Source organism: Sinocyclocheilus rhinocerous, unplaced genomic scaffold (genome assembly GCF_001515625.1).
Source record: "Sinocyclocheilus rhinocerous isolate Xijiao unplaced genomic scaffold, SAMN03320098_v1.1 scaffold166, whole genome shotgun sequence".
NCBI lineage: Eukaryota > Metazoa > Chordata > Actinopteri > Cypriniformes > Cyprinidae > Sinocyclocheilus > Sinocyclocheilus rhinocerous.
In genome coordinates, this window is record NW_015633186.1 from 1,914,493 (window position 1) to 1,936,698 (window position 22,206).

At 38.8% G+C, this 22,206-nt stretch overlaps 2 protein-coding genes across 3 annotated transcripts in view; both read left to right on the top strand.

The window, feature by feature from the left end:
• Positions 1 to 12,125, top strand: part of taok1a (TAO kinase 1a) — a 32,017-nt gene extending 19,892 nt beyond the window's left edge. The window contains exons 2-20 of the mRNA XM_016557007.1: positions 1,364 to 1,614; positions 1,709 to 1,780; positions 2,482 to 2,583; positions 2,703 to 2,748; positions 2,911 to 3,007; positions 3,617 to 3,730; positions 3,985 to 4,076; positions 4,160 to 4,253; positions 4,342 to 4,423; positions 5,200 to 5,367; positions 5,537 to 5,743; positions 6,866 to 6,997; positions 7,142 to 7,378; positions 7,499 to 7,627; positions 7,713 to 7,916; positions 8,039 to 8,278; positions 9,024 to 9,236; positions 9,318 to 9,500; positions 9,878 to 12,125. Coding sequence (XP_016412493.1) covers positions 1,483 to 1,614; positions 1,709 to 1,780; positions 2,482 to 2,583; positions 2,703 to 2,748; positions 2,911 to 3,007; positions 3,617 to 3,730; positions 3,985 to 4,076; positions 4,160 to 4,253; positions 4,342 to 4,423; positions 5,200 to 5,367; positions 5,537 to 5,743; positions 6,866 to 6,997; positions 7,142 to 7,378; positions 7,499 to 7,627; positions 7,713 to 7,916; positions 8,039 to 8,278; positions 9,024 to 9,236; positions 9,318 to 9,500; positions 9,878 to 10,396 — 3,063 coding nt within the window. The 5' untranslated portion in view covers positions 1,364 to 1,482 and the 3' untranslated portion in view covers positions 10,397 to 12,125. The remainder of the gene's footprint in view (positions 1 to 1,363; positions 1,615 to 1,708; positions 1,781 to 2,481; positions 2,584 to 2,702; positions 2,749 to 2,910; positions 3,008 to 3,616; positions 3,731 to 3,984; positions 4,077 to 4,159; positions 4,254 to 4,341; positions 4,424 to 5,199; positions 5,368 to 5,536; positions 5,744 to 6,865; positions 6,998 to 7,141; positions 7,379 to 7,498; positions 7,628 to 7,712; positions 7,917 to 8,038; positions 8,279 to 9,023; positions 9,237 to 9,317; positions 9,501 to 9,877) is intronic.
• Positions 12,126 to 16,844: 4,719 nt separating this feature from the next.
• tp53i13 (tumor protein p53 inducible protein 13) lies at positions 16,845 to 21,835 on the top strand. Of its 2 annotated transcripts, XM_016557009.1 has the most exons (9): positions 16,845 to 17,407; positions 17,645 to 17,716; positions 17,815 to 17,850; positions 18,039 to 18,097; positions 18,661 to 18,739; positions 18,823 to 18,951; positions 19,524 to 19,730; positions 19,854 to 20,538; positions 20,634 to 21,835. In XM_016557009.1, exons 1-9 carry the CDS (start codon positions 17,315 to 17,317, stop codon positions 20,747 to 20,749), a joined length of 1,476 nt encoding a protein of 491 aa, XP_016412495.1. In that variant the 5' UTR covers positions 16,845 to 17,314; the 3' UTR covers positions 20,750 to 21,835. The 2 variants fall into 2 exon arrangements, with proteins under 2 accessions (XP_016412495.1, XP_016412496.1); XM_016557010.1 differs by lacking the exon at positions 17,645 to 17,716.
• Positions 21,836 to 22,206: the final 371 nt, after the last annotated feature.

The following is a 22,206-nucleotide window of genomic DNA, read 5'->3' on the forward strand; positions in this document are numbered from 1 at the left end:
TTCAGTATTACATGACATCGTGGGTGTATATTGCACAGTTTGTTGTTTTTTGGGGGGCGTCTGGCAGAGCGTTAGGACCCAGAAGCGGTGAAGTATGATGTCAGATGTAACAAGCAGATATTCTTAACCACTCCTATCCAACCGTGAATCTGCTATGAGCAAGAGGTGGAGTGGAGGTGCACCACAATAAAGCCTCGCCCTTTATTCAATATTCCGTTTCACTTGGGTTAAGGCTAGAAGGGATACATATGGCACTACTGGGCATGCGCACAAAAATACAGTGTAATTTTTGTCACACTGTACAACAATAATTAATATTTTTTGCATTATTGTAAGGGGTAGGTTTAGGGTTGGGGTAGGTGTAGACGTTAATAAAAAACAATCTAATAGGTAGAAAATTAAATTTCATTGTTAGTTGTCCTGTCGGAGCTGTATCCCTTCTAGCCACAACCTTTCACTTGGAAATACATCATAACACTGAAGTCAGTTGCAACTTCCGATTCACGGGTACTTTACTATTCATATTTTTAGAGTTAGAAATTAAATTCCTGTATCATGACCACTAATTCATGTATTTGTCAATAAAATAAAAGTGGGTTTTATTCAAAGTTGCTATTATCCACATAGGTCTTTGATGTGAATTAATATTTTTTGGTAATTCATTAAATATCGCCGGCTAAATAGTAACTAGTACTCTGAGTAGTTTTTGAGAAGAGTTCTTTGTACTTTTACTTAAAGGGGTCATATGATGCGATTTCATTTTTTCCTTTCCTCAGCAATGTAACAGTACGTGTACTTAAGTACAAATTTTCAGTACTCTTTCCACCACTGGTTGGGGATGGCTTGACATATTCAGTGGACAGAATGATTTTAAATAGAGCAGCAGGCTGGATGAGGAAGCAGAGGGCTGTGGAGTCATTCTGGAGTTTGACTTTCTCTCTGTGTTTGTAAGAATGGGAGAGCCATTGATGTTATGACTGCAGCTCCTGGTTGTCTCTTGCACACTTCCTCTCTCCCTCTCTCTGAGGCTCACAAGAGGAACTCACTGACCACATCTGCTGTAATGCGCAAACGCAACACATCAGCCTGGGGTATTTTGCTGCAAACAGCAGTTTGAGCATGTAGTTTCTCATAGAGTTGAGAACTTTTATGATTCCTCCTTGTTGTTAAGTCATGGCTCAGGAGTGTTGATGTATACATATACAATGGAGTCAAAATGTCTTGAGTCCCCATTGAAAGAAAACTTGGTATTCAAAATATACTTTAAAAAAAAAAAAAGGAAGTAACAGAATTTTCACCAAATATTTTCTGATTTAATCCCAATTTTTTTCTAATGCAATGCTACACTCTCTCTCTCTGTCAGGTTTTGGTCCATATGAGGCCGCTGTCTTGCAGATGAGCCATCAGTGGGGGCTGTCGTGTCGCAGACCCAGATAGTGACTGGTGGCTGCGGCCCAGGCCCAGGCCCCGCCCCCTCCCAGCATGCCCAACGCTGCTCGCACAGGGAGTCTGAAGGACCCCGAGATCGCAGATCTCTTTTTTAAAGAAGACCCCGAAAAACTCTTCTCAGACCTGAGAGAGATCGGTCATGGCAGCTTTGGCGCTGTATACTTTGTGAGTATTTTGCATCTCCCAACAAAATGGCTTTTAAACACTGAAGTCATAATCATTCTTCTACTAAATGAATGAATTTATCAATTTTTTAAAGGCACGGGATGTGCGGACCTTGGAGGTGGTGGCCATCAAGAAAATGTCATATAGTGGAAAACAGTCTAATGAGGTGAAAATAAACACTAATTTTCTCATGTTGTTCTTTCTTTTTAAGTTAAGAGAGATTACACAGGATTGTGTCTCCCTCCAAACTGTAACCTATGCATGTATTCCATGATTCATTATTTAATCAGAGCTCTGATGCATAGTGTCTTTTTCTGTTCACCAATAAATGTGTTAAAGTTTTAAGGCCAGATCTATTAAACAGGGCAGATTTGATCTCATTAAAGCACTGATGGGAGTGTGAAGTTCTGTGGGTGATCTACTGACAATGCGCAAATTATAGAACACCAGCACATTTCCATAATGACCAATGCAGTCTACCACGAGCAGCACAAATTAGCATAAGCTCGCAAACAAGCAAAGCCGATAATAATCAGGTGTGAATAATCTACTAACAAAATGGGCGCAAAATGGGTTAAGACATAAGACATGCTTATTTGGGTGTTAAATAATGGCACAAATACCAGCAAATTGTCTACTGCAAACCTTAGTAAATCACCTTGCACACTCCTCCCATAAATTGTGTCTGAAAAGCAAACTCATACAAATGCATATGCAATATAAAAGAACCATTCTTATAAACAGGAATGAAAGAAAAGGCTCTATTGACTGTTTATCTGAAAGTGCATTGCATAGTTATACATTTCATATGCATTGGTTCATTGTATAACTGTTTGCTTTCTGTTCTTATCTTTTTTTTTTCTCCAGAAATGGCAGGATATAATAAAGGAGGTGAAATTCCTTCAGAGGATAAAGCACCCAAACAGCATAGAGTATAAAGGATGCTACCTGCGAGAGCACACAGCATGGGTAAGAAACCCAACCCAGCTAGCAGCTATCAGATCACATCTTTTTTTATATGAACAGTCTGATATATTTGTTTTCTATATGCATGGACTACTTGCTGATATGTGTCTCTGTCTCTCTAGCTGGTTATGGAGTACTGTCTGGGGTCTGCCTCAGATCTCCTCGAGGGTAAGCTTGGATGCTTTTGATGCTTGCTTAATGTGTCGATTCCCACAAAGATATGTTGACTCCATATACGGCCTCAAGTTACAAACAAAGGAGCATTTATTTATAGAAGTATTTGTTTATCTTCAGAGAGACCTCTACAAACCAAATTTTTTTTACCCACAGTACACAAAAAACCTTTACAAGAGATGGAAATAGCAGCGATTACTCATGGTGCTTTGCAGGGGTTGGCGTACCTTCACTCCCACAACATGATTCACAGGTGAGTTCTCATGTTAGCGCTTGAGTTAGTTAAGCCCAAAGTATACTTCGTTTTTATATGCGTACGCTAGAGTATGCGTATAGTCGAACGCGTAGCCTTTCAAAGTATACTCTATTTGATGTTGTGCGCTATTTTGTTGTTGTTCTGTCTCTTTAGTTTCGTTTTCTACTGTGAAACAGCGGCCCGGGACAGTGTTGCCACCTTGTGGAACAACTGATTACTGCAAAACAAATTCAATGCGCATGTGCGACCTGCGCGTACAAAGTAAAAAGTGAAGTATACTTTGGGCTTAAGAGTTTCTTAGTACCAAACCTGATTTTTTAATAAAATTATATATATTACATCATATTTAATGTAGAAAACTTCAAATTCACTCAAAAATGTCTATTATCTATTTACAAAACTGTTAATTTGTAAAAGGATAATACCAGTGCAATCAATTTATCACTGAAATGGCAAGTATTTGCAGGTTAATATGCCTTGTCAATATTTAAGTCTGTAGCTATACATAATGTCTCAAACCTGTGAATGTTGACATTATTAGCTATATAAAGCAGGGCAGAGTGTGGTTCAGTTTTGTAAGTTTACCCTTTCCTGGCTGTTTGACAGGGATATCAAGGCTGGGAACATCCTGCTCACAGAGCCTGGACAGGTGAAACTTGCAGATTTCGGTTCTGCTTCAATTGCCTCTCCTGCTAATTCATTTGTGGGTACTCCTTATTGGTGAGTTGCCCATTTATCTTCAAGACTTTCAATGGTTATAAACTTCAAAGGCCTTATCAGACTATATAAATTAATTATTCATAGGGAAGTCTGCAGTCAATCAGTTAATCAGGTTTTAAAGGCCTTAAAAGGTCTGTTAGATTCTGTCTAGGCCTTCCAACTACTAAAATTTATTATTGATAGTTTATGGTTGTATTACATAACACTGGAGTCTTCTGCTTTTCTTAAAACGTTTGCGGTTTCCTCGATCTCAGGATGGCCCCAGAGGTGATCCTGGCCATGGATGAGGGTCAGTATGATGGAAAGGTTGACATCTGGTCTCTTGGAATAACCTGTATTGAATTAGGTGAGATGAAATAGGATTCATAAAGACTTCATTTTTTGCTCAGGTACCCAGTCTGTTTTTCTGATAGTCTTCTTGCCCTTCAGCTGAAAGAAAACCACCACTCTTCAACATGAATGCAATGAGTGCCTTATACCACATCGCGCAGAATGAGAATCCAACCCTGCAGTCCAGTGAATGGTGAGTGATGGCTTTTCCCTCATGTTCATTAACCTTTCTCAACTCAAAGCTGTATTGTTTGAAATCCTCTCACTCTTTCTTTTCCCAGGACGGACTACTTCAGAAACTTTGTGGACTCCTGCTTACAGAAGTTGCCCCACGATAGACCCAACTCTGAAGAACTGCTGAAAGTAAGTTAAAGAAAGTTAACTGTTCAAACAGAAGGATGGAGTTCAGTGAGTTCTCTTTTGTAGATTCTATTGCAATGCTTAGGGACACTGTAAGAATTCATTTATTTTAATGTGATCTTTTCTATCGTCACCACACTTTGATGCCTTTAGCTGTTATTCTGAAAGCTCTGGCTTTTTCATGTTTTCTCGCATCTGTGACACAAGGGAGTTTGTAATGCAAAGCCTAACAACAAAAAGTTTATTTGTTGACCTGTTTGAGGTAGTAGTTCGGATTAATATGAAAAAGATAAAAACATATTAATATAACAATAATAAAACAACAAAAAAATGTAATGTTTTCTTCTTTAAAAAAGTGCAACTTTTGTTTTTTGTTTTTTTTTACTTTTATTGTTTTTAGTTTGTTGTAAATACCTGAAATTAATTCTTATGATAAATGTTGGAAACCGCTGTGCTGCTTAATATTTTTGTGGAAACCATGATACATGCTTTAGGATTCTTTGACAAATAGAAAGTTCAAACGAACAGTCAGAACAGTTACTGTCACTTTTGGTCAGTTTAATTAATCTTTGCTGAATAAAATTGTAAATTTCTTTAAAAAAAAAATTTTTTACGTTACTTAACCCATACTTTTGAATGGCAGTTGAGCTCTGTAATATGTGAATCTACTGGTTCAGTTGAAGCTGATAATATTTTAAAGTAAAAATTCTCACTCAGTGTCTTTTGAAGCATCTGATCCTTTTATCTTGATCATCATAACCTCCTCTTTCTGTGTGCAGCATGCGTTTGTCCAGCGCGAGCGGCCGGATTCGGTTCTTATTGACCTGATCCAGCGCACCAAAGATGCTGTGAGAGAGCTGGACAACCTGCAGTACCGCAAAATGAAAAAGATCCTCTTCCAGGAGGCCCACAACGGCCCTGCAGCAGAGGTCCCAGACGATGAGGAGGTCAGTTATTGTAATGGCATATCTCCTTCGACCCTTTGTACACTGCCAAATGTGTTTTCCTGCCAAGGGAGGAAGTTGTGTTTTGTCCTAGTTTATAGAAATGCATGGCCTCAACACATACAAGATATTTTTACTGAAAGTATGTTTCCATTCATTTAATGTGTTGTAGGAGGTGGAGCACAGTGTTGGCCGCACAGGTACAGTGAACAGTGTGGGCAGTAACCAGTCCATCCCTAGCATGTCCATCAGCGCGAGCTCACAGAGCAGCTCAGTTAACAGCCTGCCTGACGCCACAGACGATAACAAGAGTGAGGTGGACCTGATGGAGAAAGACCAAACCATCATACCCAACAGCTCCATGATTCACATCAAACCGGTTTGTGCACGTCCACAAAGTATTTACATATTTACATTACATTTATTCTCTAAAAAGTGACTTGTCCTTGTGACACATCCTTATTTAAATACTTTTTCACACTGGTCTATAATTGTGATAGCATGTATTGCAGATTTACCCACCGCTAAATCTCATGCAAAAATGAAGCAAACTGTGGTTGGTTGCTTTACATGTCAATCAGACAGTCTCCTCCTGGCTGGAATTAACAGACTTAATCATGGACCAGACCTTTTGCAGTTTAGTCAAAGGCTACAAGACACTACAAATTGATAGTTAAGGCAAAGTTTAAGTAGTCAAAGTTGAGTACTAATGTGCTTGAAATATTAATAAAGCCCATCTAGATGTATTTTTAAGAGGTGAGATCTTTGTAACTGCTTATTGACTCTCTTTGAAATCCAAAGCACACTGAACATATCTAAAGTGAGTGAGTGAGTGACGTGACATGTGGCCAAGTATGGTGACCCATACTCGGAATTAGTGCTCTGCATTTATCCCATCCTAAGTGCACACACACAGCAGTGAACACACACACACCGTGAACACACACCCAGAGCAGTGGGCAGCCATTTTTTGCTGCAGCGCCCGGGGATCAGTTGGGGGTTCGGTGCCTTGCGCAAGGGCACCTCAGTCGTGGTATTGAAGGTGGAAGAGAGCGCTGTACATTCACTCCCCCCACCTACAATTCCTGCCGGTATGAGACTCGAACCCGCAACCTTTGGGTTACGAGTCCGACTCTCTAACCATTAGGCCACAACTTCCCCCATATCATGCATGCTTGTTCTGTTTTTATGGTATTAAAGGGTTAGTTCACCCCAAAATGAAAATTCTATCATTAATTACTCACCCTCATGTCGTTCCAAACCCGTAAGACCTTCGTTCATCTTCGGAACACAAATGAAGAAATTTTTGATGGAATCGAGAGCTCTTTGACCCTCCCATAGACAACAAAGCAACTGTAATGTTCCCAGGTCCAGAAACGTAGTAAGGACATCGGTAAAATAGTCCATGTGACATCAGTGGCTCAACTTCAATTTTGCGAAGCTACGAGAATATACTAACCCTTTAATATGCTTCATGCTAATATGCTTAATATGTCTGAAGGAGGAAGAGAGCTACCAGGAAGAAACCGAGGCTCAGAAACAGCCCACAGAGCCTCAGTCTCCCCCAGCACAGACACCACGGCGTCAATACCGGAATCGAGAGCACTTTGCCACCATTCGGACAGCCTCCCTGGTGAGAGCCAGATTACCACCCAAGAACAGATTCAGGGAGTCTGTTTGCTCTCGGATCACTTCAAGTTTAATAGTTCACTGTTTTCTACAACACTTGAGGGATAAAAGCTGGTTTCTTGACAGATCTGGTCTTTGTGTGTCCTAGGTGACGCGTCAGATTCAAGAACACGAGCAGGACTCTGAGGTGCGTGAGCAGATGTCTGGCTACAAACGAATGCGCAGGCAGCACCAGAAACACCTTCTGGCCCTCGAAAACAAGCTGAAGGGCGAGATGGACGAGCATAGACTCAAGCTAGACAAAGAACTGGAGAACCAGAGGAACAGCTTTGCTGCCGAGATGGACAAACTCATCAAGAAGCACCAATGCACCATGGAGAAAGATGTACTGTAACATTATTATACAAAACCAAATCATAAACATCATTAATTGTTAATGTGTAAGGTCAAAAAGATGTTAAAAAGTCAGAATCGTCTGTTTATGATGCATCATTCTGCTTTCCAGGCCAAGACTTTTGCCAACGATGAAAAGAAGTTCCTGCAGCACATTCAGAGCCAGCAGAAGAAGGAGCTCAACAGCTTCCTGGAGTCTCAGAAACGCGAGTACAAACTGCGCAAGGAACAGCTCAAAGAGGTCAGGAAGCCAATCTGGACAGCTTCACTCTTATCCTCATTATATTCCATCGCACATTCCCATTTATTGCACTTTTTCATTGCAGGAGCTGAATGAGAACCAGTCCACACCAAAGAAGGAGAAGCAGGAGTGGCTGTCCAAGCAGAAGGAGAAATTCCAGCACTTCCAGGCAGAGGAAGAGGCCAACCTACTTCGCCGGCAGCGGCAGTATTTGGAGCTTGAGTGCCGCAGGTTCAAACGGCGAATTCTCATTGCACGTCACAACGTGGAGCAGGATCTAATGAGAGAGGTTAGCAGACAGAGAGCTTGCATGTACACAAACTCACAAATCCAAATTTAGTTTCCATTTTTGGCTTTAAACTGAGCCAGAAATAAGTGACATTAATTAGTCTGACATTTGTCTGTTCTCAGGAGCTGAATAAGCGTCAGACGCAGAAGGATCTAGAGCACGCCATGCTGCTCCGACACCATGAGTCTGTGCAGGAGCTGGAGTTCAGACACCTGAGCAACATCCAGAAGATGCGTGCAGAGCAGATACGCCTGCAGCACCAGACAGAGCTCACCAACCAGCTGGAGTACAACAAGCGCAGGGAGAGGGAGCTCAGACGCAAACACGTCATGGAAGTCCGACAGCAGCCCAAGAGCCTCAAGGTAACGTCACTCGAGTTTTCCAGACAAGGTTGTAGGTTGCAATTCCTTGAAAAGAGGCTTAGCTATAGCATGGTGGTTGCAGAACTGGGCTGGCAACCAAATTGTTGTTCAATTACAGTGTTAGCCAAATTACTATTTAAAATTTAAAATAAGGTTTAGGATTAGTTAGGGCATGAAAAAATTTGACTCCGCTGATTTCTTATAGGGATGGGTCACAGTGGTCAACTAATCAATTAGGTCAACTAGTTTAGAATTTTTTTTCCCATTTATTGTTTGTATTTATGACTAGTCAACTAACTAGTTGTCCAACAATTGACTAGTTCATTAGTGAGGTTGACTAGTTTTAGAATTTCTTTTATTATTATTTGTGTATTTATGACTGATTAGCTAGCTATCCACCAAACGACTAATTAGTGAGGTAGACTATTTTTAGATTTTTTTTTTTCTTAATTATTATTTGTACTTATGACAAGTCAACTATTTTTCCAACAATAGCTAGTTGATTAATGAGGATCGCTGCATTCAATTTAATTATTTTGCACTCATTCCAGCTGTTTTTGAACACATAAACGCGTCCCATTTGAATGCTCCTTAAGGAAAGTGTCAGGTCAATCTGAAACCAGCCCATCACTTTCTTTTGAATGACCAACTAATTGAGTTTGAACATATGTAGTTTTGCACATCCCTAATTACTTCATTTTTCCTAACTTGTTTAGTTTACTGGTGTTTATTTTGTCTCTGACAGTCCAAAGAGCTACAGATCAAGAAACAGTTCCAGGATGCATGTAAGACCCAGACCCGGCAGTACAAAGCCCTGAGAAACCAGCTGCTGGAGAGCATACCAAAACCCGAACACAAGACCATGCTGAAGAGACTGAAGGAAGAGCAAACCAGGAAACTAGCAATCCTCGCCGAACAGTATGACCACACCATCAACAACATGCTCTCCACACAGGCTGTGAGTACCAGACTGAGAACAATACGCTAAAAATGTTTCACCATCAATCCCTGATCAACTCATATAGATGATCTCTCTCAGTTGCGTCTAGACGAGGCACAGGAGGCAGAGTGTCAGGTGCTGCGGATGCAGCTGCAGCAGGAGTTGGAGTTGTTGAATGCATATCAGAGTAAGATCAAGATGCAGACGGATGCACAGCAGGAGCAAGAGAGGAAGGAGCTGGAGCAGAGAGTGTCCCTCCGGAGAGCCTTACTGGAGACTAAGGTCCTACAGAGTCATTTAAACACACAATCGCTTTCACCTTTTTTTATTTTTATTTTTTTAATGTATAAATTACCTTTTTTTAATGTATAAATTACTTTGTTCCTTTATGCTCTTGTAAAATGTGTCAAATTTAGTATTGTCATATTTGGTCATGTAGCTGAGTAAGATAAAAAAAGAATTAAAATAAAATCGAATATAAAATAAAATAATAGAAGTTGCCTAAATAAAAGATAATTTTTTCTATTTATGCAATACCATTAATTTTTAATCATGTCTTAAGTGCCCAAATGCTTTTTGGGGCCACTGTACATTAAACTTTTTTTTAAAATTGTATTAATAATTAAACTTGACTAACTATCCTCTGTTGTGTCCCACAGATCGAAGAGGAGATGTTGACCTTGCAGAACGAGCGCACAGAGCGGATCCGTAGCCTGCTGGAGCGCCAGGCCCGAGAAATCGAGGCCTTCGACTCAGAGAGCATGCGCTTGGGCTTTAGCAACATGGTGTTGGCTAACATCTCTCCTGAGGGCCTCAGCCACAGCTTCCCAGGGGCCCCGGCCAGTTGGATCCCCCATCAGCATCACTCAGATGGCTCTCAGGGGACACAGTGGGGCAGCAGCACTGGTTCAGGGGCCGGCCACCACTACCACTCCAGTCAGGGAGGAGCACAGGCCCAGCAGGGCTGGGGCCAAGCCATCCCAGGAGGTGGGCTTCCTCCGTGGGGCCACTCCCCCTCGGGCCCCCTAGGGGCCATGCCAAAAAGCAGCATGGGGATGCGGAACAGCCCTCAGGCACTTAGGAGGACCACTTCAGCGGGGCGCACTGAGCAGGGCATGAGTAGGAGCACCAGCATCACATCTCAGATATCCAATGGTTCGCACCTGTCTTACACATAGACACCAGTGCGTTTGTGCCAACCCTGCACACACAAACACACACAGGGTAGGGGAACGCACTGGCCCACACTAAAGACTGGCACAGAGTGCAGAGCCAACTGCACTTGTCTACCCATCTCCCTCTATCCCCCTTTTCTTTTCCTTCGCTTTCTCATTTCACTTTCCTTCATGCAGACGTGCATGTAAACGATAGCAGATATCGCTCAGGTCAAAAGAAATTCTAACTTTGTATGAAGCTTGTTTGACAGCCATGCAGAGCTAAAGTCAAAAACACTAGTCTGATTTAAAGCTCACTTGATGAGATTCATTTAATGCTAAATATTACAGAGAAAGATATATATATATATATATGTATAAAATAGATGTTTATTCATTTAGCTTTAGTCCACTTAACGTGTGGATTCATAAACCAAAAGGATGTTAAAAGGGGATGTTGGCCATAATTCTTAAGCATAATGATTACATAAGTATACAATCTAAGCTGTCAGCCTGCTGTCATGCTCTTAGGAAAAATAATTTGGGTTTTAATAAAATAAAGAAATGGATTATGTGTGTGCAGTATATGGATTAGGAAGAGAGCTGACCAATCTGTTGATTTTAAGTGAAAGTGTTTTAGTTGTCAGATTTTTAAGTTGGACGATTCATTTGCAGAGAAGATTTAGGAGTTTGCCTACATCAAGTACTGTGCTAAAATTAATGTGAAGAAAAATACACATTTCAAGAGGTTCAAAACTTGATCTTACAGACTTTTGTTACTTGTTTAGTGTTTTAAGATTTTAAACATTGCAGGCAGGCACAAATATGTTCATATCTCCAGCATACTACTTTTTATTTAGTCTGTACTTGCATTAAGCAACCTAATTATGGCCAGACAACCTGTCTTCAGTCTTCTTAGCCTTTTGATACACCCTTCATTTTATTAGGTCAGCCAGCTTTCATCTGGATCAGGTGTCCAGACACATTTAGATGTGGTGCTTTCTTGATTATTCGTTGTATGTGATGTTTTAGGTGTGCAATGCCAGCTTAAATATATCAGATATATGTTCAGTGCCTTGAATGTGTTAATAGTTTAATTACTCAGTAGAGACATGCCAAGATTAATGTTTTCATGTAGCTAAAAAAAACACTCCCAAATTTAGAGTTTAATCATGTTCCCCAAGCTAATGAAGGGACAGTATTGGTCCATTTAAGAAGTGTGGATATATTTGGTTGTACACCTAAATATGAGCTTATATTATCCCACTATGTAATGCTAAACTCTTATGTTAATAAACTTTTGAGGTGCCTTTGAATAGCTGCCAAGCAGAAGCACTTTATGTAGTGTGTTGTGTTTTGAGGAATATTTTTTACAAGCGTTCTCAACTATGGAAATGACTAATGCAGCCGTAAACTGTAGTGTGTGATGGCGGATGTCCAGTATGTTTACTGTTACTTTTTTAAAAGAATTCTGTGGTCATTTTAAGGAAGTGCTAGATATGAATTTGTCAGTGGTTTTAGTGCAGTACTGTCATGATTTGTCAAATGAAATGAATGCAGAAACTGTTTGAATGTACTCTGTCCTCCATCAGGTTTGTGTCATGTCTTTGACACTCTGGGAATGTAAGGAACGGTAGGAGCATGAATGACTTCCTTTTTTTTCTGTAGGTCATGACAGCAGGCTTTGTTATGTGACACTTAACTGGCTCTTTTGGAGCAGGCAAACACTCTTGATTTGGTCTCATGATCTCCACACTAAATAGCAAATGGTGTGTTTACCGTTTCATGCTCATTCACTACCAGTCAAATGTTTGGACACATCTACTGCTTATTTTTTATTACTATTTTCCATATTGTAAATAATAGTATATTCAGTATTATGGCTGTCAAAAAAAAATCGAATTTCGAATATTCGTCGAATTAAAAAAAAAATCGAAATCTAAAGACATTATGGCAGTTTTTCCCCATCCCACTGTATCTCAAGTTTTTAAATGAAGAAAGTAGCCTACTCTTTGTGATTGGTTTTCGGTCCTTTGTATTAAACTATACATACATGCATGGAGCTGTTTTTTTTTTTATCTTTTTATAAATAACTTTATTAATTATATATGGTTTATAAACATTATTTTAAACATTATGCACTTTTTTTTCAAAGATAGTCGTGTTATTTTATTACGCGTTGAAGAAACGTGCATAATATTTTGCTCGATGAGCCCTCTTGTGGCCTCCAGAGAGAAGCCAAAAGCTTTTTCCCCCCTAACTGAAATTATGCCTTTTAAATTCGAATATAATTCGAATTTTGATAATATTTAAGTAGAAAATTCGAATTTAGTTTTTCAGTCATTTTGACAGCCCTATTCAGTATATATACACTACCATTAAAAAGTCTGGGGTTGGGAAGTCTTTTATGCTCTTATTTAATATGACTGTTTTCTATTTTAAAATGTAATTCATTCATGTGATGGCAAAGCTGATTTTAAGCAACCATTATTCCAGTCTTTAGTGTCGCATGATCCTTTAGAAATAATTCTGAATGCTGATTTGATTTCTCATTATTATTATCAATGTTGAACACAATTATGCTGGTTCATATTTTTGTGGAAATCATGATAAAATTACTTCAGGATCTCTAATGAATAGAAAAATTCAAAAGAACAGCATTTATTTGAAATAGAAATCCTACACTGGATAACATTATAAATGTTGTCACTTTTGATCAATTTAATGAGTCCTTGCTGAATCAAAGTTATTTCTTAAAAAATATTACTGACCTCAAACTATTGAATAGTAGCGTATATTAGAGGAGCGTAGCCTTATTTAAACCAAACAGCTTTTGCCAAGTAGATTCTTAATGTTTTATGTATTCAAATTCTTGAAGAATCGAGCTAAAAAACAATGGCATTTTCCTACATGGCTTTGCACTACATGTATACAAGGAAATATTACATAAAAATACATAGTATTAATTATATTTACCTACACTTAAGTTTACAAAAACATAGGAGAAATGCCAAGCAGAGATGTTTGTGAGCATATGTTTGTTTGTGTGATAACTCACATATTTTCACTTTTTTTAATCGGTTCAATCTAAACGATTCACAGACATGAATCAAACTTACCAGCTTTACCGTTTTTGCTTAAATCAATCTCATCTCCTCTAATGGGAAATTTAATGGCCAAATTCTCTCAGCGAAGTTCATGAGGTGCATCCTGGGATTATTTTTAAATGGTATTGAAGAAGTTAGCACGCTTGCATTCAGTCAGGGGTGTCCATGTTTGGCTGGTAGTGTCGTCTGTAAAGTATATGTATTTTATTAAATCAATAGCTGCCCCAAAGATTTAACAGCCAAAAAGGGTATTTTCTCCCTCATTTGTTGGCTGTTATAAGTGACTGAGATGACCAAGTCCATGAGTAGAATGTCCTCTCAAACACGCAGGGATCTTTTCCCCTTCTCTCTCTCTGTCCTCTGTGCCGCCCGTACCGCAGGTGTCAGTGCCCAGTATTGTGAGGATATGAGCTGTGCTGCCGATGCCCCTGCCTGCCCTCACTCTCCCCCACTGCTTCACATGCCATCACTCCTCGCCAAGCTCCGCCTGGATCCAGCGTTTCAACGCACAGATGCCTGAATGCACTTTCTTGGGGGAACTTTTCAAGCTAACTCTTTGTTTTCCCAAGCGAGTTTATCTTGTCGGTTTGCTTTACATCACTTTGACTGCAGGAGTCACGTTGACTGACTCATTCTCGTGAAATTTTTACTCACGTTTTAACACTTCTGATGGAGTACAATGTTACCCTCCCCCTTCTGTTTCCATTGTGCAATCATTGGTGAAAACAAAACTCTCCGGGCAGAACGTGTCTCTCCCTTTCCTTAATATCCCAAAAGATCTTGTGTGACCCTTATTACCAAATGAATGCGGCTCTAATGTGAAAGAGTGAGTATAAAGTGTACCTAACAAACTCTAAAGTCGTCTTCTGGGGAGAGTGTTCATATTGTATATTTGGTTTAAAACAAAGATTTAAAATGCATAGAAATTAACTAAATCGATGGTGGCGTACATGAACCCCCCCCCCAATCAAGATTCTCTGCGTATAGCAAATGTTTTAAAAGAAATCTATTAAGAATTGTAAACTATGTACCTTGCGCTTTTAAAGGGGTTTCTGGCCTGTGTGCAAGGAGCCTCGGGGCTCCGGGGCCTCAGAGTTGAACTTCAGGGAGTAGTGTGTGTTTACACGTCACCTCTGCACACTTTGTGTTTCCATTTGTATTAGAAAATGTGTCTGTCTATTGATCACAGGAACGTTTTGGGTCCTCTTTATTCTGAACCCTCCATTCATGCGAATGTCAGAAGGTGCAGCATAAAAGGCACAGAAAAGAGGCAAATGTTTCTATTTTGAATCCTCCCATAGGTCATTTTGATATTTTGTAACACACAGATGATCCGTTTTGTTTGTTTTTTAATACCTTTTGGGTGAGGGCTGTTTGAATTTGGTTGGCATTACTCATAATTGTGTCATACCTGCCACCGATATAGATTACACACTTTATTTTTTATTTTATCCTAGTTTGAAACTTGTCCTACTGACTGAATTTAGGGGATATGTAAGTAATACTGATATATGAGAAATTGAAATGCAAATGATTGAAATGCAAACTTATTTTCTAAATAATGGAGGTTCAACCTCTGGTCAAACACTGTGCCATCCCACAGCTGCCAAGCCCGGTCACTACTGCATTGTCTCCTCTCCTGTTGACAGGCTATGAAAGAGTGATGGTTATTTCAGTTCTGATGGACCTGGACACTCCTATCGCCAACACTACAAAGAAACGAAACGGGGAGCGATAGAGAGGGGCTGGTCTATGAGGAAGGGCTACATTTCTTGTAAAGAACATCAGTATTCATTTGCCGTGGTCAAAATGGCATACTAACATACTGCGTACTGAATTTCTTTTGAAAAGTAGTGTGTTAGTGTGCCGTTTCACACGCGACCATTGTCCTCTGGCTCAGCATCACCACTATAACTCATATGTAACCTGTATCAAAATGTATAGATCGTGTATCATGTTATTGAATGTCTAAAAAGATTATACAAAAGTTTAAAAATACAGAATAAATGGCTTGAAATTGTATTAAAGTATTCATGAATCAGAGAAAACAAAAGTCTAGAGATAAATGAATTATTTTTTCTGTTCTGTAATTACTGTTGTGTTGATGGAGGAACACTGGTCAGAGGATCCGCTGTAATAAAAGTAAATTTAGTACAACGTCACGTCTCACTTTTTATTTATATGATACTTTTTATTTATAAATATTTTTATTTTATGTATTATGATTACCAGCAGCTGAATGGTTGCATACAAGCTGTTTATGTGTCAGCTGGGGTTATAGATCTAAATTTTAAATTGAAATGTTCTTTACAATATTGATTCTTATATTGACAATTTTATGTTTTTTGCTTTCAGCTGTCCATGCATTTTTTGACACACTTTTTGATACTGACTATCAGTAAACTATTTTTTTTTTTAAAGGATAAACAGGGTTTTTTTTCCTAACCCAAGCAATTATTATTATTACTATTAATATTCTGTTTTCCCATCTAGTCATCAAGTAAATGTAGCTCTCAAAAACAGTATGTTGACTACAGTTCTGTGTAACGTGGTTGTCCTGCATCTTCAATAAACAAGCTACAGGTAGTCCAAATTAGTCATTTAGCAGACGCTTTAATCCAAAGCGACTTACAAATGATGACAATTGAATCAATCAAAACCAACAAAAGAGCAACAATATGCAAGTGCTATGACAAGTCTTGGTTAGCACACGTAGCAAGGTTTATATATTTTTTTATTTCACAGCAGAAGGCAGTTTAATAACACTGGTATAACAAAATTTACAGAGTCTGAAGACTCCAAAAAAAGTACAGTTGATAAACTGTTCTAAATTTCAATTTTACAATTTTTTTATTACATTTTTGGTAATTAGATTGTTTAAAGGCATTATTATTAATGCATTATTAAGCTCTATATCAGAAATTATGAGAAAAACACGTAAATATGTTTGTGCCACATTGTGTCCAGAAGGAGAAACACAGACCCATTTTGAATAAGAGGCTAAATGAGTCATATGATAAAATTACTGCATTAAAAGAACAATAACAAAATTAATTAATAAATCAATAAATAAACTTTTTGTTGGGTCTTATTAACCAACTAAGCCATTTTAGATTCACATGTTTTCACTTAAATTCCTAATTTTAATTTTCACTTAAGTTCTCACTTTGCTGGGAACTTTAGCATTTCGGTTTTTTCCCATATTTATTTATTCATGATAAACAACTTACAACAATTTTCAAGAACATTTTGTACTGATAAATAATATACTTCCTAGTTAACAAGTTGGCAGATGACGTCAAGGAGTCCTAAGGTCGAAAACGAGTTTCGATCCTTGCGAGCCACCGTAGATATGTGTGTATCCCCTGAAGACTCATGAACACTACTCACATTATTATGTGTTGAATGTACGTGATCTCAGGCTGTACTGACCATTATAAACAGAAGACGTGTGCGTGAATGGAAGGTGTACATGAGTTTACAGCTCGCGATATTCCGATTCAGGGTAACGTTACTGATTACTTTTAACTTGTCAAAAGTGAAACATCAGATGTTTATATAAGGACCCAAGACTTTAAAACATATCCGACGGCTCTATTCTGCTTGATTACGAATCGCGATGCCTTTCTCTATAACTTGGTATCGTGTTTTTTAAGTAAACAAAACTAACTTTCCAACGGTGAAGGTGTGGATCCTCGAGCTCAGAATGGATCATCAGACGCGTTTGAACACGGACATTTGCATTTATAAAGTCCTGCAGGGTGTTGGGATTATGTGGCAGAGATTTAGTAAACCTTACCGTATTGAATGTATTTGACTGCACTCGGATGAAGTCATGAGCTGTCAAGTGATCATCCTGTCTGGATTGATTTGTCTCTGTGTGACACGGTGTTGCCCTTCCAGACTGACACACTGCGACAATGGCAAGGTAAACATTATTAGACTTTTGTTCAATTCACTCATTCAGCATGCACGTTAAATCAAATGATAACCATAATAATCACTCAGGAATAATTGACATGACAAGCAGTGACAGATGTAATCCTAAATTATATGACCTAATCATCTAAAACTGCTTGAAACATTTCCCCATTCGTGTAATTATTATTAAGCCAGTTTTGAAATACTAAATGAAGTGATCTTGTATCACATACAATTATTTCAGACAAATCTGGTCACAGACCTACCAGGACCTGACGAGCTTTTGTGTCAAGAGCTTTGGCCACAGTCACAGACGGTACAATATCTTTTATTGTACAGTGCAAAACTAAACTCAGTACCAAATGCACACTGATGATAAAAAACATGACTGACAGATGTTCCTTTTTATTGCAGAATATGCCTGATATTGACACAAAACATACTATAAAGGTAAATGAATTTCAAATGAGTCATACTAACAAGATTTTTCACTCTCAAGTAAGACACACTGTAATGACCAAATAAACTATGTATTATAGATAGCAGGATGTTTTGTTTGTCTATCATATCAACGGACAACAGTAACAAGAAAACTATTAATAAAAGTATCTTTTAACTTTGATTTCTGTCCTGTGCAGGCTGCTGATTACATCTGTATGGACACACCCATTACATACAATGACCGCATACCCACCCAGTAAGCATTGACGCACCCTCAGATCTCTTATCTGATTCCATATCCGGTTCCAGTTCCGATTCCTCTTAACTATCCTGGTTCATTAACAGCTCCATTAAAAAAAAATTTTCAGTACTTTTCTCACTATAAGTGTGTGTGTTTGAATCGACAAATTAGAGTCACTTGTTCGAAATTCGAACTACACTTTGATCGTATGTTTTTGATCCACTAAAAAGAAGCAGTTCATAAGAGTCATTTGTTCTAAATTCGAACTACGTTTGATTCGCTAAAAAGAACCGGCTCACATAAGTCATTTGCTCAAACTGGACTGCACTGATAGCGCTGTCTATTTAGTGATACAGTAGTTACTGTAGTACAGTAGTTACTGTAGTAACTACTGCAAGAAACTGTTAAGTTTTACATTTTTGGCACGGTATTCCGTCCGCTTTGGCAGAAGAATGCACGTGCGCGAACACTTAACGGAAACGAACGTTATTCGAAAATAATTTCTAACCCTGTTTAAATATGTGTAGTTTATCAGTTTAAATAGCTGTGTTTGTTAACATAACTTACTATTTTTTCAGTGGTCCTTACCGGCCTGTTGAGGCAGAGAGTGGAGAGTATCTTTACTGCCCCCCTCAGCGATGGCTACACAACCTCAAAGTAATGCACAATCACAGTATTTCTATAGCTAAAGCTGTTACTGAAGATAACTTGATAAGCTCTGCACGTGTTGTTTGTGACAGAATGGAGCACTGGTGTTTCTGTATCACCCGTGTGTCTCAGCGGAAGCTCACAGGAGCTTGGCGGGGTTGGCTCACTCGTGTCTGTCTCATTACATCCTCACACCTCACCCCTGGCTCAGCCAACACAGAGTGAGTCATTCGCTGTCACCATTCACAACAACGACTCGTGTAACACAGGTGTCTACATCGAACACGGGAGGACTGTCTGTTCACAGTAGTTGTGGAAAGAGAAGGGAACTTGTCACGTGGGTTGATTGATTTAATTGACTGACGTCAAACAAATATAAATTACATTTAGTAACATTTATTTGGTAACATTTTTATAAAATAACTGTATTTAAAAATATAATTTATTACTGTGACGGCAAAGTTGAATTTTCAGCATCATTACTCCAGTATTCATTGTCACATGATCCTTCAGAAATCATTCTGATATGCTGCTCAAGAAACATTTTTTTATTATTATAATTTTTAAAAACATTTGTGCTGCTTAATATGTTTGTGAAAAAACAATTTATGCATGAAAGTATTAATTACTTTCAAAATTAACATTATTGTATGTAGACTAATTAGTTAACAACACCTAATGCATAAACTATCTGTAACAAATTGAGCCGTTCTATAAAATGCTATTTATCTATCTATTTATCTAAAAAGCACCATTTCTGACAAATTTCTCATGTCTGTTATCTTTCTGAAAGCCTTTAGCGGTGGTCTTGTGGGGTCGCTCACTAGAGATGTCTCGCATCACGCTGGGGGTTTGTGATTGGTTGTTTACCATTTCCTCCAATATTAGTCTAGCTAATACAAGCCAAAGAGCAAAGTACAATCTATATTTGACAAAACCAGCACCTATGGACAAACCAGAGAACACCAGTCAAGAGATGTCCAAAGTGGAGAGATTAAAGGTGAAGAAACTGCATTACATTGACCAATAAATCAATCAAGATTTGTATGATGATGCAGTCGTTTTATGTATATAGAAATACAAATAATATCCTTCTATGCCAAATTTCACTTTCATCTTTTAGTTCCTTAAAAACTGCTGCATGGAGACTCTCAGTCTCATCAAGGTACAGAGGACCAGAGGGAGAACCAGGAAGAGCAGGATGGTCGTCAAACAATCCCTGGAAGAAGTGGAACTGAAAGATGATGTCAAACCAGATGAACTTAACCACACAGAGAGTGCAAAACTGAACCATAAAGACACGCTACTTCAAAATCATACAAAAAAGATGGCCTCCTTCTCAGTGCTAACTGTTACACAATCTCTCAGTTCTGCAAAGGACTCTAAGGAGCCTGGAGACAGTGCTAAAGACAAATCAAAGACAACTGAGAAGCAATTTCCACAAAATAATGTGACAGAAAGACATAAATACCAAACAGACAGAAAAACACATAAGAAAACTATAACAGAAGGTAAGAAGCATCGCATTAAGACTGACACAAAGGCTCAGAGGTCTGGATTTGAATGCGGGGAGCTTGGACAGTGTGGAATCTCAGACTCCTCAAAGTCTCCTCATTTAGGAGGGCCGCTGAGGGGCGAGAGGATACCCATGCAACGTACAGACGAGGCCGTGTGGGCAGCAGGCGCTTTGGGATTCCTCTTAGTGCTCCTCACCCTGTCTGTGCTCCATACACGCCTCTATCGCCACTGGAGATCTTCAACCAGTCTCTACTGGCACGACAACCAGCAAGACTGTGAGAGTGTGGGTGGTAAGTACACACTATGTGTTCATGCTGCACAAAACCGTTCATTCTGTCACTTTCCCATAAATGTAGACTTATGAGAGGTGTCGTTTGTGTTCCAGACATCATCCGGCGGAGGCTTAGGATGGTTGGCCGGAGGAAGAGGAGGAGTAGCCAGAACAGGAGACAGGAATGTCCACTGCTGTCTAACTCCAGCAATGAGGAGAACTCTGACTAATGGACAGGATTGGTGAACACTAGAAATCTTACAAACTCTGTTGGAATATCTGCCCAATCTTGTGGCGCTCATGAAGTAAATATGGACCTTTTTATGAAGCTAAGGATAACTTTTGTCCACATTCAGACAATGCTTCAAAAAGACAATTTGTCTCTGGTATTTCATATAGTGACAGTTAAGTGATAAAGGTTAATCATTTTATTTCTACAGACAGTTTTCTACCATTTAGTTTGAACTTTTACACATTGTGTATCTTGAGTGTTGCATTGTCTATTGTTGTTATAGCATACTGGTAAATTAAAGCCGCGATGAAATGGAAGTAGTGACAAATAATATTTTTCATATTGTGATGTACATCAAAGCGTAACGAATTATCAAAAGAGAAAAAAAGTAGGGTAGGGGCTCTATTCTATCCATCGATAGTTTATTAGATTTTGATATATGGGCATTGCATTCAAAAGTGAAGGCAGAAAGGCATATGTCACCAAAGAACCAGAAGGACTAGTTAGGACATTTTTTAAAAATGAAACATATGTATGGATGAAGTACTGCACAATAAGATCACTAACATGCATTTAGAAAATAGATGAGAGTGAATTTCCATTTCATGCTGATTTGTATAAAGGAATGTGGAATGTTTTGGTCACACTACAGCATTTGTTTCCTGCTTAGATATTACTTTATCTCACGGTAGGTTTCTAAAATGCAGTGAGCATTTACTCACCCTCGTGTTGTTCCAAACCTGTATGACTTTTTTTTCTGTGGAACACAAAAGAAGACATTTTGAAGAATGTTAGAAACCATGTTTTAGTGACTATTACATTCCAAAGAGACATTTCCCAAAATATCTTATTTTATGTTCTACCGAGGAAAGAAAGTCATATAGGGGTGAGTTTTGTTTTTGGGTGAACTTCATTTCCTTGCAGTTAGAAGCCTCTTATGATAACGATGTCTTACTCTATAGTCCCATCTGTTGGTGAGAATGACTGTGGTTTATGTGTCACATGACTTGACACAAGGAGATGGCACTAGAGAGCTCTCCAGACCCACTGGCACTCTGTGAATAGTTTAAATTATGTAACTGCGCTGAAGTAGAGCAAATGCTTTTTCATGTGTAGCATACTAATTGTATTGGTCAGTAGAGAGCTCTCCAGACCCACTGGCACTCTGAATAGTTTAAATTATGTAACTGCGCTGGAAGTAGAGCAAATGCTTTTTCATGTGTAGCATACTAATTGTATTGGTCAGATCCATACTAAAATAGTGGAGAAGAAAATAAAGACATTAATTCAGATCCTGTTTGGGTTATGAACTACATATTTTGTATTAATAACCTTGATTCTCCGATTAAAACCTCTCAAAGTGAACACAGACTTTGAGGTTATAGGTGTAGGCTAAATGAGTTAAATGTAATCAATCTGCGTGTTGTGGTAACTGTGTTTAATATGTGTTTATTT

What these genes read in the sequence shown, in the direction of transcription:
- tp53i13 (XM_016557009.1), top strand. Translation starts at nt 17,315, where the DNA reads ATGAGCTGTCAAGTGATCATCCTGTCTGGATTGATTTGTCTCTGTGTG. An exon ending in CACACTGCGACAATGGCAAG is followed by an intron (nt 17,408 to 17,644) that starts GTAAACATTATT and finishes CAATTATTTCAG; the next exon opens with ACAAATCTGGTCACAGACCT. An exon ending in AATGACCGCATACCCACCCA is followed by an intron (nt 18,098 to 18,660) that starts GTAAGCATTGAC and finishes CTATTTTTTCAG; the next exon opens with TGGTCCTTACCGGCCTGTTG.